We start from the raw sequence: 13,969 nt of genomic DNA on the forward strand, positions 1-13,969 counted from the left end.
ACTTTTTCGACCAATAAGAAAAATATCATCTATACATTCTATAAAGTCCCAGTGACCTTCTTTTTTTTTGCATTTATTCGTTTGTTTGAAACACGGTTAGTGTTTGAAATATGCGGAATAAAATGTATTTGCCGTGTTTTAAAAAATTAAAAAGCCATTTCCTTTTCAAATTATTGTATTGCTCATTGTGAATTATTTTATTCGGTTTCGTCATTACACTTTTTACGCTATATAATGAATATATCATCTTCGCGTTTGACGGAGCAAGCCACGCTGCAGTGAGAACAACGCACAACAATATAACAAGCATGACCTTTCAACTCAAATCAGGTGGGACGTACACGTGATTGCACTAGCTTATAGATGGCAGTTTGATCGCTGATTTGTTTTCGTTTGTTCACAGTCCCTCTGGACTGTGGTTTGTTCTATGTGATATTTCTCCAGTTTAGACTTACTACACGAGGTTGATTGTAACTGCCTAAACATGGCGGCAGATAGTAGTAAGACACTGGCGAGTGCAGCTCGATCGGCAACTTATAACATGGTTTTGCAGGTACGTATCTATTATCGCAGTCCTCTGTATCAGATCATGGATCTCCGAGTTCGTGTACGGTGTATCACAGTCCCGCAATCTGGACCCATTGTACACCAATGTAAAGCACCGTTACTTTGTGAGTAAAGCTATGACAATGAATGTACATGAATGTACAGGTACTAAAGCCATAAACGCACCCATCTAGAACTGCAGCTAACCCATCTATAGAATACTAGTACGTGCTAAAAAGACAGTCAAATATGTACAGTTAATAAAGCGAAGGAAGGGGGGGGGGACAACACGTCGAAGTACTGTAATTTAATACAACTCAAACGGGTTGTTATATATTGTGGATATCCATATGGTGTGACCATGTCATCACAATTGAACATATGTAATTGTCTATATGATTCCAGCTGCATCACTTAGATGAGGACAGGGTGGCACACAATTGTGACTGCCATTTGCTTGTGGTTTGTAGGTTCATGGAGTACAGATGGGTACTGAAATGGTTTCTGCTATAGTTCTAAACATCAGATTCAAATGCTATTCTCTCGAACCAAATCTTTGTTGTGTGTTAATCAAATTCTTGGAAAAAAAAGAAAGCGTTCTCGCCCTTTCATTTCACAATGGCCCTTGAATGGCTTGCATAGTAGATGTTTCCAAGCCCCATTGAATAACGATTCATACCGTAACTAAAACAATGAAAACCATTTCTGTACAATAGACATCTATGCACCTCGTCTGTACACTTTATTTTTGGTGGACGTGCAATTTGGTGTACGAATGTGATTTGTTCTCAAAATTATTATCCAAAAACCTGACTATGGTGTTTATGGTCTGCCTGTACTCCAATGTGTACTCTAATGCTCACTAAAATTAGTTTCATACGTTCATGCAGTTAGATTTTATTGGATGCAGCCACATTTTACGTAATAATGAGTGTAGATGGTATGTTTACATATGCAAGGTTTTTCGACAATCATGCAAAGGAGTAGATCTTCACAATGTGTAGATTTTTTGAATTACTTAAATAGCAGTTAAGCATGAAAGCTGAGGGAGGATTGTATAATAATTAACACACACAACCTACATGTACAGTCATAAAATCTCACACATTTATCTGAATGGTTGCCTTGTTTGTTTTAAAGAACACATTTTATAAGGCTGGTTCTGATTGGCTGTCAATATAGAAGAATATATGTAAGAATTAAACCATTCACAAGCCATGTTTCAAGACATTTATTTTGGGTATGCAAAAAACAATGAACAGACAATAAAATTGGACATACCAAATAAAGTGAAAAATTAGAAGTGAATGATTTTTTTGTAAATTCTAATATTTTTATCATACATGTTTCTACATGTTTACAAGCTTAAATTTATTGTCTCGTCATAGCGTTTATTTGTTCACATTTCATGAGTCACAGCTTGTAATATACAGGACTCTATATCTTTCAATGCAAGGATATTCAGGCATGGATGTCAGCTGATGACATTCCTAAATACTTCTTTGAATTCTCTGCCTCCAAATAATCCAATGTCAGTCTCTGCATATGTTATGTTGATGGTATGCATCTAGGATTTGAAAATGAACAGTTTTTAAGAGTGAATTCTCTAATGTCAGGAGATAATTACTCAATATGGAAACATTTTGTGATGACTCCAGGTTGCAAAATTTATGAGGTCTATGTGCTTTTAGAACATTCAAAATTACAATTCTTTTAAGTGTGGGTTACCAATGTTCATATGGGATAATGAAGAGTAAATGTGATTGGGAGATATTCTCTCGATAATTTACAGTGTTACAGTAATGGGAGAATGTCTTTATTTAAGGAAAAAGTGCCTTGCTGACAGTGAAATCAGAAACCAAATTTAAATATAATGTTACATTGTATCTGTTCATCCATACATGCTAGTAATGTAGTCTGTTTTACAGGTGATATTTCGCATGACAACATTTGCTTTGAATGCATTTGTTGTAAGATACATCTCAAAAGAAATGCTTGGGGTTGTCAATGTCAGGTGAGATGGAAATCTTGTTATGGGGGGATAGGGATCTTGTGTTGGGGAGGGGGAAGGGTCTAGTTATTGGATGATGGGGATCTTGTGTTGGGAAGGGTAAGTTATGGGGTGATATGGATCTGGATGATGGGGAGGGGCAAGTTATGGATGATGGGGGAGTGTCTTGTCAAAGTTGATACTTCTTCCATATTAAATTTAAGACACTTATTCACAAGTTATAATTTGAAATCCAGTACAGCTACTGTATCAAAACAAAGACACATAAATATGTATCCTGCATTGATCATTGATCTGCCTTTACTTGCCCTATTCCAAATATGTCAACCAATTTATTCATGTGTTTGCATCATGTGCATCTACTGGGGGTTTGTGATTGGCTGCTGTTCACAGTACAAAGGTCATACATATTCTGATCTGTTCATGGAGAACAGTGTAGCAACAGTGTAGTGTAAACACAAGTATATGTTCTGAAGTTATATAATTCTAGGAATCTGATTCAACATATATTTTTATAATCTATTGATTTCATTATGTTTTCTGAATTATTTCAACAGATTAACTTTACTCTATTCAACAACTTTGTTTGTTGCCCGAGAAGCATTCCGTAAAGCTTGTTTTAGTAAAACATCTAATGCTAAGTGGATGCAAATAATTAATTTGCTCTGGTGCACGTAAGTTTTGCTCTCAATTCTTTGAACCAATCAGGACTGCTCTTTCATTTAAGCATGTTCGTGAGTTGCCAACAAAAAAATATTTATTTTGTCAATTTCTTCTAAAATATTGAAAAATAATACTATTCTCAGGACCAGAATTCTTTTTCCCTTAGTGGATTTAACAAAATATTTAAATTTATTTATACATTTTTAATTAACCTTAATATTTTTTTCATCTCATTCTATAAACATTTGTAGTTCAATAAATTGTATACAATTAAGATCTAAAGGAGAATAAAATTACAATAAGGTTTCTTTTAATGGTAGATGTCATCACACAGAAAAACAAATAAATGTGTAGCATGGTATTTACCATAGCCCTAATAATATTCCTAACTTATTTGTTTCCAGAGTACTACTGGGATTGGCATGTGGTTTATCGCTGGCGTATTTCTGGGTGTATTTCCTGGAAGTTCCAAATCCTGAAACAATACCTAATTATTCTGTAGGCGTTGTAGTTTACACTTTATCAGCTGTCTTGGAACTGTTAGCAGAACCACTCTATGTGATAGCACAGGTGCTGTTGTTTGTGAAACTTAAGGTAGGTAAACATGACTTGAAGTAAATGAAAAAATAGCAGGATATGCATCAACTATCAAGTATTCACTGATGTTGTAAATGTTAGTGAAATTTACTGCAAAATGGAGTGAAACTAAAAATGAGATTTATTAAAGGACTTAAGCAGGTCAAAAGTCTATTCTGGGATATGTGGTATTCCACTCGCAGGAATTCTAACACAACCCTTTATGTGTATGGATACATGGAAGTATCAGCCATTTGCTGTGCAGACTTGTTGGTCATGTCACAGTCCCTCTATCTATGATAGAGGGACTGTGGTCATGTGTATGCTTTATAACAGACATAACATTGTCTTCTCTCTTTAACTTAGATATTGTGTATTTGTTTGTTTTTTAGAATAACTTGTGCATTACAAGCATGGCATATTAATATTTGTGTACTGAAAACTGTATGTACAATATGTTATTACAAAATCTATAACATGCACGTTTTCTCTTTCATACCAGGTTATTGTTGAAGGCTTGGCTGTATTCTTTAGATCAGTGTTAACAGTAATATTAGTATTATTCTTCCCACACTGGGGTATCATTACCTTCTGTTGGGCACAGGTAAGAGGTTGTATATGGTAAAACTAATATAGTAAAAGCACTAACTATGATTTCTTGTATAAATTCTCAATCAATAAGAAATTTGTATAATAGTATTTGAACAGATTTGCTTTATATGGTTCATAAAACTGCATATAATTGTCTACTTGTGTACTTATCTCACTGCTTGAGGTTTTTCCCTTACAAAATCACTACAAATAGATATTGATGCATATATACGAGTACTATGATATCATCTGATCTGTTTCAGCTCGCCTTCACCATTCTGTATGTTGTATTATACTATGCATATTTTATAAACTATATCAAAACATCAGGGGATAAATCTTTTCCACTCAAGAACACTAGAGATATTTTTCCAAAAAGGAACCCAGGTCATGTGAGTACAGATACAGCAATTCATCTCATTTTACATTTGAGCAGTGTTTTGAATGATATTTGAATATACCGTAGTGAATAAGGTTATCTGCTTGACCAGAAGCGGAGTTGACTCCAATGTTGGCTGCCCAACGTTAAAAACCATATTGCTTTCGTGCCAGGCTGGTGGCATTCAAGGTGGAGAATGAAACGTAAAAATGCCTGTTCTGAGTGCTGTCAATGTACCCAGGGCAAGAAAAAAATTACAGCATTCATGTTGCAGTGATCGGCTTTAGTTCGTTGAAATATATAACAAAACAATTATGTTTGATTAAACTATTAGTTGATAGTGTTTTCATCTATAATGGAAAAAATAATTGCATACTTTCATAGTGTATTATTTAAAACATCTGTAACACTTTTCAATACTGGTTTTATCTATTACTTGGATTCTAATCACTAACATGGATAATATATATCCATATACCCGTATATCTAGAAGGTTTATTTCTTATTGTATTTTTTTTCCTTTTCAAAGAAATGGACTGATCATACTCTAGCAAAGTTAACTTGGAGCTTTTTCAAACAAGGTTTTATGAAACAGATTTTAACAGAAGGTAAGACAAGAGCACTTACTGATTTACTATCATCATGTGGTGCATGCTCAACTATGATACAAAATGTATTTCTTCAAATTGAATTGCGCTAAGTCTTAATGCCTGAACATGCTCACAATCAGTTGTAACAGACGACTTGGCCAATTCCAATCAAACTTGATAGAATGACAAGATATATTTGGTTGCAGGTTATTAGATTGGAGATCTGATTTAAGATGGCCAACCAATGACCATTTTGTTTTTTCATTATTTTCCTGCCTGCCTGCCTGCTTGCCTGCTGCCTGCCTGCCTGCATGCCTGCCTCCCTGGCATGTTATGATTAATTATGTTCAAACTTGGTTATATCACATGATATGTTTGCATCTGACTGTTATTATTTTTGTACGGTAATACATTACATTTTAATACTTATTTGCAGCCTGTTCTCGGAGATGACTGGGGCGATTTGAATATTTTTATTTGTTGTGATTCTATTCAAGATGGCAGAAGTTCCTGTTTCTCTGGACCAATGTTACTGTCTCTTACCTTCACTTTAGGCTTATTTTTTAAAGACATAAAAATTATTGACTGTGACTCTTTTATTAATATGATTAATTTTACATTTTTTACAGGTGAAAGATACATCATGACATTTTTTGGGACAATAAATTTCAGTGAGCAGGGAGTCTATGACATTATCAGTAACTTGGGATCCCTCGCCGCTAGATTCATATTTTTTCCTCTGGAGGATAGCGCATATTTGTTCTTTGCACAAACTCTTGAACGTGGTATTCCAGTGAAAGATCAACCAAAAGTACGTAGCTTATTCAAAATGTTCTACATCAAATTTGGGATAAATTAGGTACTAATTTCAATGAGATTTCAATTTAAAATCTAATGTTTTCAGCATTTTTGAAATAGACACACATATTTTTTCCATATTCTTTCAAAAATGTTGACCTGTATTCATTGGGTGACAAAGGTCATGGAGAAAAGTTTTTCTAACTAACAGTTTAAATTCACTTAACTGAATCCAAATAATGTGAATGACTGCTGCATTGTGATGCACCAGTGTTAATATTATGAAAGTATGCATGAAGACAGTACAGTGGGAGTATCGCTCGATGCGCAATGGAGGTCGATGTGACAGCGTACTGTCTGAGTGCATACTTTGCGGTATCCTCGTAATAACCTTATTTTTATACATCTTTTCCTCACAATGATACATCATGGGAATGCCGAAATCCAAAAAGTTCAGAATAGATTTAGCGAACCTTTTTGTATGGGGTCTGGCCACCATATTTGTTTTTATTATTAGAGGGCGCTTACCGGTACCTGTGTAATTGTTCCATATTTGGAACTCTCATTTCCTAATATGGTAGGATGAAAATACCCTGTAAAATGCCGCAAAATTACAGCTGTAACTTATGGCGTTACGTTGACAGATGTATTTTAATAGTTATTAATTGTTGCAGCAATAAAATACAAAATTATATATGCATAAAAAAAGTGGTTTTGGTATTTTATCATGGAGGACAAACTTATATTAGAAATTAAAATGCCAATAAAAAAAAATTATATGCTAACAATTTGCTTATGTGCATGAACACCAGAAACACAAATCTGTTGTTTGTTATGCCTCTACATAGGAATAACTGAAACATACTGGTACTGTTATTAGTGTGTCATGGTGTATTTTTAGAAGCAGATATTTTTTTCATTGTGGAGGGGGTGTGTCATTTTCATTCTGATGTTCTAGTGCTTTTTTTATATGCTACAACTTTTACTTGCAATGGAAAAACAGATGTCTTGATTATTAATTTTCTGATGACTACGAAATGAAAAAAAATACTGTAGAATACTATATTTTTGCTTGGAATTTATTTTCGCTATTTTCACTGAAGGGATGATTTCGTGAAAATAAAATCCAGCAAATATACTTTTTTTCCTATATTTCGCATTAAACTCATCAAAAATCAGGGAAAATAAATTCCATATAAAACGCCCAAAGAGCCTTTTCAGCGAAAATAAAGTATTTTACAGTAGTTATTATTTGTAGATGGTGTGTCAGCCTTCCTGGCTTAATGATATTTTGTTTTAATTTGATTAGAAATCGATGGATTTAGCAAGCAAAGTGTTGGAGTATTTACTTGGGTTTGTATTTATTATTGGTCTAACAATAGCAGTGTTTGGATATTCCTACTCACATCTACTCTTACACCTTTATGGTGGTGATGATTTAAGTAATGGACCAGGTGAGAATAAACAAAGAGTTCATGTATCATGTTTTTACTGTCACAGTATTAATATTATTTTCCACTGTATGCCCTGAAATAAATTTTTAAAGTTATTTTTGAATTATAATTCTAGGGTATTATTATCATTCCTGGTACTGTAAAGTTTAGGGTTAATTATGTTAACTCAAGCATGTATAAAATGAACTCTCATTTTGGGGCATCTATGCCAATCTTTGTGAATATTTACACAATGATTTGAATTTAAATCTGCAAAATCACCGTGGATGTGATTGTTCGAATAGTTTTCAACTGCAATTTTGTGTTTCTAAATATTATATTATTTTAATAATTATATACTGATTGTAAACCGTATCCATGGGAATCCACTATTACCTCACAATATTTTAATGGTCCCCGTTTACACCTTGGTATATACATTGAACATAATGGGACCTTGATGCACGTCATTTTATTTTATGCATAAGGGTTCAAAATGGCTAACTGGTGGCCATTTTTCATATAAAGCTATTTATGATACATATATTCGACATGCCTGGATCGTTCAAAAATTCAAACTTCACACATACATCAGACAACACATCAAACAAACACATGTGCATTCTTGTCACTATTAAATCCAATTAGCTGCAATCTTGTTTAAAACGAATGCTGTTCCACAAAGCCATACCTTATTCATACCCGCGCCAATGACGATTAAATTTCACACATACATCAGGTCATATTAAATATCTCACTTCTGTATTAGAGGGACTTTGACAATGACTTGTCTCCTTTTATTTTAGATTTCAGTCCCTTTTGTGTCCTGTTTAGAAAGTTTTTAGTGTCTTTAGTGTTCAGTTTCGAAAGATATCAGTCTCTTTGGTGTTCAGTTTAGACAGTTTTCTGTTGCTTTAATGAACAGTTCGAGAGATTTCAGTTGCTTTGGTGTTTAGTTTAGAAAAATTTCGACCTTAATGGTGTTCAGTTTAGATAGATTTCAGTCCCTTTGGTGTTCAGTCTAGAGATTTTCATTTTGTTGTTGTTAGTGTACAAAGATTTTAGTCTTTCTTGATGTTCAGTTTAGAGAAACTTTAGTCTCTTTGGTGTTCTGTTTATACAGATTTTATTCTTTGGTGTTCTGCTTGTACAGATTTCAGTCTCCTTGTTGTTGAGTTTATATTTCATTTCCTTGTTTTCTGCTTCTCTGTTTTTCTGTGATGCAATATGCAAAATAGTGGAAACATGTATTTTTATTTGTGAGTGTTTGTATTTGTGCAATCAAAAACAAGAAGCATTACATGAAAACAGATAGATCCTGCAATTCTTATCTCTAGACTTATAAATCCTTTATACAAAATATGTATGTAAACTCACTATGTTATGTTGTTTTACAGGACCAACACTATTACGATGGTATTGTGTGTATGTGCTTCTGTTGTCTGTTAATGGTGTTACTGAAGCATTTGTTTTTGCTGCCATGACAACCGCAGATGTAGACAGGTGAGATATTCTAGCATGTGTAAAATTATTGGTGCATCATTGTGGATTCCATTGGAAATAAGTTGCTATCCTGGTGGAAGCATTAATGTTCATTCTCACATTTTCCTAAATTCCTAAAGTTTTTATCTTGTGGCTGTGATTTGGCTCGAAGTATAGCCACTGTACACTATTGGTCGGAACAATTCATGAAGTTTGAAAGTCTCATGTCAGGATTGACATTTATTTAATAATGATAACAATGGCGCGAGGACCTCAAGTGTCACATGACACAAAACTCAAGTTGTGATAGATCGGTTCTAAACCAATCACTGATCGCGGTAATAACATCATAGGTCAAATACAACTTGTATGATATAATAGTAATACGAATAATCGAATTTAAACGTCAAAGCTATTGCTGAACAGAAATAATACAGCGAATTGAATATTAATTATAGAAAACATTTTGAAGTCTAACTAGACAATTCAAACTTAATTAACAAACACACCTATGATTTGCATCTCGCCCCGACACATCTCTAGTTTTGGTACATATGGTAGTTGATATAGAATGAAATACATGTGCTCCTGATTGTTTTTGTACATCAAAAATACTTATTTTTGGTAATTCAGATGCAATCACTAAGTTCATTCAGAATTGCTACAGAGGCAATGTATTCATTCAAAAAGATGCAAGCTGATTTTTGCCGCAATCCTATCTAATTTGTTTGTCAAATATCAATAAATGTCATCTTTTTTGCACAACTCTGTTGTATCTCAAATTTGTCAAAAGTTCAAGCTTGGTAAACAGAAAATTTGCTACATTCGTATCCAATCCAGAATGGTCAACTGGCAGCAATTGTCAATTTTTTTTTTTTTTCAGTTTTGCTTATATGTATTTGCTTATATCTCAAAATATGGTACAAAGACAATTATGTTCTAACTGATCAATGAAAGTTAATCTGTGTATGGTTTTGCTTTACCTTTTGCCAACCTAGATATTATAGATTCACACATAAGTTGTCTTGCAGTCCTGGACATTTTGTTCAAAAAGCAGGAAATAACATGCACTTGTATAAATTCTGACTATTTCAGTCACAACAGGTGTCATGCTGCATGTCAATTTTTTCTATTCTATTTTCAGATTCAACCATAAATTGCTGGTATTTTCTGGCATATTCATGTTCTTTTCGTGGTATTTTGCAAAGGTATTGGGTTCAGTTGGATTCATATTGGCAAACTGTATCAATATAGCTGTTAGAATCCTACACAGGTATGTTTAATCTATTGTGGTATCTAGGGAGAAATAAGAATGTCTGACATGAATGGTTGTTTTCCTTGAACTACCACCTGCCTTGGTTATTAATGCTTATTACACTTAGTCAGTTATGTTAAGTGTAAATTGTATGTTAGTCTTAAATGAATATATTTTATGTACAGTGAATACCGTCATATTCAATCGTACGGAATTCAGGTCAATGAAAATAAAAGTGGTTTCTCTCAGTGCATCAATGTAATTGGTTGGCACAACAGTGACATGGATATACTCACAGATTATTGTTCAGGGTACATATGCTTTCCATAAAGCAGTGTTTGAAATTACTGGCCACCCATATGCCCTGGCTGGTTAACAATCAAGTTGGTCTTATAAAAATTACAATTTTCATGCCTAGTGGTCTGGTGAAAGGTTTTTCATGGTCTGCTTGAATTCAAACTATGGAAATTCATTATTTTAGATTCTTATATACATCCGACTTCTCAGATGTAAATACAAGTGATGAATAAAGAAACGCTGACATCATTTAGTTCATTATAGTCACTGTCTACTGCTAAATAATGTGACTTGGTATGCTGGCTTGGAATTATGTGCAAATAATCTTTAATCCAGGGCTCGTTATTTTCTGGCAGGGATGATAAAATTTGAAAGTTACCAGCCCTGTTCTCTGTTAAACAGTTTTGATAAATTTCAAACACTGCTTAAATCCAAGACATGGTTCCTATCATACATGTATACGTATCCAGATAATTTATTTTTGTCAAATTGGTTGGGAGAAATTTTATTTTGTTCTAATTCTAGCTTCAGTTAAGTTTATTATGTGCATATAACTGCAACACTAAACTCTGATTCTGAGTATCTGTTTTATAACTTGTAGTGAAAAGGCACACTCAAGTTCAATGACAAAAATTTAATATTAAACAAAACACCTCTGAGATAAGAGATTAAGAAATACTTGTCATTTCCTTTTTCAGTATCTACTATACACTTAATTATTATAAAGATACAGAATATAGACCACTAAAAGGAATCATACCATCCCTTATGGTACTGGTTGTCTATTCATTAGCACTTGTTATCACAGCAGTTTCTGAGGTAAGCAAAAAAATTGACCTTCTTTTCCACTCCTGATCTTTGCTCTGGTTCTGTCTGGTTCAAAACAAATGTTGTCCACACTACGCTCTGTTCTTGCTCAAAATTCAAACAACTATATGAAAGGGTGTACAACTTTGCACTTACCGTAATTGCTCTATTAGTAGCACATATGCTTATTATGTAAATGATAGAGGTGTGACACAAATAGTCGTATTCTAACGATCCAGTGAACAGTATAAACAATTCTTTGATCATGTGCGTTTCCAATAGAGGAAATACAATATTTCACTTCAAGTCAATCAAAACATAACTAATTTACTGTGAAATGGTATTCTTTTCAGAAAATTTCTTTAATAAGTAAAATACTGGCAGAATGTTTGAATGATAATTAATTTAATTTGCATACTAGGTTGTGCTGCACCCATTATACATCAGATTTCATTGATTTTTGAATCAGTGAAAATAGTTTGCAATTTGTGCCATAAATAGTTGAATGCCATTTATTATATCATTACTGCTAGGTAGATATAGTAGAAACCATCAATATTTCTTATTATTCATATTTTGTTATTGAATCTGTACTTAATGGCTTTAACCCATATAATAATGAAAGCATAAATAAAAAATTACAATCTTAAATTTGGGCAGAACTTTCCTAATTTCCTGCAATGGTAGTCAGTATGCATTTCTTCTAATTCTGACCATATAATTGTATTTCTTTCAGACCAAACTCTGCTGCGATAAAGGAATATTATTTCGGCTACTACATATTGCAATAGGTGGTATATGTTGTGTAGTTATATCAATAACTGTATATTTTTCAGAGTACGATATGATTGAATTCATAGCACAACAATTTATAACAAGAAGAAAAGCTACAAGCGAGAAGAAAATAAAATAATAAAAATAGAATTTTTTTTTATAAATTTATCTTAAAGAGAAATCTTATTCATTTTGACTGTATATGAATTTTAAATATCATTTATAAATATATAAGTCTGTCTTTTGTAGTGTTCATTAATTCCACATACAGGTAACTAACTCCGTCAGTTGTACAATAGTGCAATGTTATCATAGGACACTGTTCAGGGTGTGAAATGTTTAAAGCTATTCAACACCAAGCTATGGCTTTTCAGTGATTTGTTGTGAATGCCAAGGAAAGTTTATTGTCCTTATTAAATTATTTCAACATCATAAGTTACAAATATGTGTGTCGCTATTTTTTTTTCATGTACCTATTTCTTTGAGTTGTACATCTTCAGGAATAACTAATCATGAAATTTAGGAACTACCTTATCTGATTATAATTATCGTTCATGGCTTGAGGGATATCTTGTGAAAATCATCAGTATAACAGGTTCTTGAGATCTGAGATAAATAGATGTGTTTTCTATCACTCATGGTCATGTGACCAATTGTCCTGGCCGTGTATTTATTTCAGTAACTCCACATTTAGAATTTGGTAATTAGTAATCGCCATTTTTTTTATCAGGTCCATATTAGTTTTTCATATACATATATTTAACACCCTAAGATTTGGTTCATACATATGTAGATTATTAGTTCACATACTTTATCCATGTTTGATTAGTGAATACATGTAGTACGGCATTCCAGAACCTAAAGCTTAAAGGGTAAAAAACTTGGCCAAGCTTGGTTTCAACCATGCCATGCTTTGGCACTCTGTACCAATACTCATATTCTGAAGGATTTGGTCGAGATAGGTATACAAATAAAAACATTTGAAAAATACATTCACCATCACATGATGCGAGTGTACAACAAAGCACTGAATTCAACCTTTTGTGTTGACTATTCCACTTCCATTTATGAAGCAAAGTAAATTGCATTAATTTCTCGTTTATGGAGTTAGTTTCCATTAATCACAACCTGTTAATGAGCAATTTAAAATAACTGCATTTTAATTTTTTCTAAACCAAGAATAAGACTAGGAGAAAGGGGCAGGCTGGTTATAACTAACTGGACACTATTTTCTAGTGTCTTTATTATAATGCAGTTTCTGTGCAGAACCTTTCTGTATTGTAGACATCAATGTTTATGAAATTTCTGTAAAGTACTTAATTTGTGCACCGACAAAGTTGATTTTCTTGGCTGTTGCCCCTCTAATGAATACCAAGAGACAAACTTGTAAACTGTTCTATATCCTCCACCACAACAGAATTTGCTATTGTCATGCCACTGCCGACTATGTTCCAATTTCAGACTCACTGCATTGATTCTCCACAGATATGTTCCATCAATTTGAAAGTGAGGGTTTGAATGCAAATAGTCAGCGATAACTGCAGCATCTTAAATGTGAATAGACGACTTTCCTGGAAGTCGAAGAACTGACTTTTTGCATGGGTGCGCATGCGAAATTGGGGTGTAACGTAAACTTGCACGCGTGATATTGTGCTCCTGTGTGTACCAATCGACGTAACAAAAATAAAATTCTTTTCTATCGACTATCAGTAAACTGACATGGTTGTATTTTCCGCCATGACAAAGCAGGAGTATTTTTGCACCCCA

General features: G+C 33.4%; 1 protein-coding gene across 1 annotated transcript; it reads left to right on the forward strand.

The window, feature by feature from the left end:
- The first annotated feature begins 371 nt into the window (after positions 1-371).
- LOC100367706 (man(5)GlcNAc(2)-PP-dolichol translocation protein RFT1-like) lies at positions 372-12,645 on the forward strand. Its single transcript, XM_002730862.4, has 13 exons — positions 372-553; positions 2,475-2,560; positions 3,115-3,231; positions 3,625-3,814; positions 4,299-4,400; positions 4,651-4,779; positions 5,296-5,374; positions 5,986-6,167; positions 7,464-7,608; positions 8,985-9,090; positions 10,214-10,342; positions 11,320-11,440; positions 12,165-12,645. The coding sequence occupies exons 1-13, from the start codon at positions 485-487 to the stop codon at positions 12,339-12,341; spliced, it is 1,632 nt and encodes a 543-aa protein (XP_002730908.1). The 5' UTR covers positions 372-484; the 3' UTR covers positions 12,342-12,645.
- Positions 12,646-13,969: the final 1,324 nt, after the last annotated feature.

Source organism: Saccoglossus kowalevskii, chromosome 3 (genome assembly GCF_978046115.1).
Source record: "Saccoglossus kowalevskii chromosome 3, keSacKowa6.1, whole genome shotgun sequence".
In the NCBI taxonomy this organism is placed as follows: Eukaryota; Metazoa; Hemichordata; class Enteropneusta; family Harrimaniidae; genus Saccoglossus; species Saccoglossus kowalevskii.

What these genes read in the sequence shown, in the direction of transcription:
- LOC100367706 (XM_002730862.4), top strand. Translation starts at nt 485, where the DNA reads ATGGCGGCAGATAGTAGTAAGACACTGGCGAGTGCAGCTCGATCGGCA. An exon ending in CAAAAAGGAACCCAGGTCAT is followed by an intron (nt 4,780 to 5,295) that starts GTGAGTACAGAT and finishes TCCTTTTCAAAG; the next exon opens with AAATGGACTGATCATACTCT. An exon ending in TGATTTAAGTAATGGACCAG is followed by an intron (nt 7,609 to 8,984) that starts GTGAGAATAAAC and finishes GTTGTTTTACAG; the next exon opens with GACCAACACTATTACGATGG.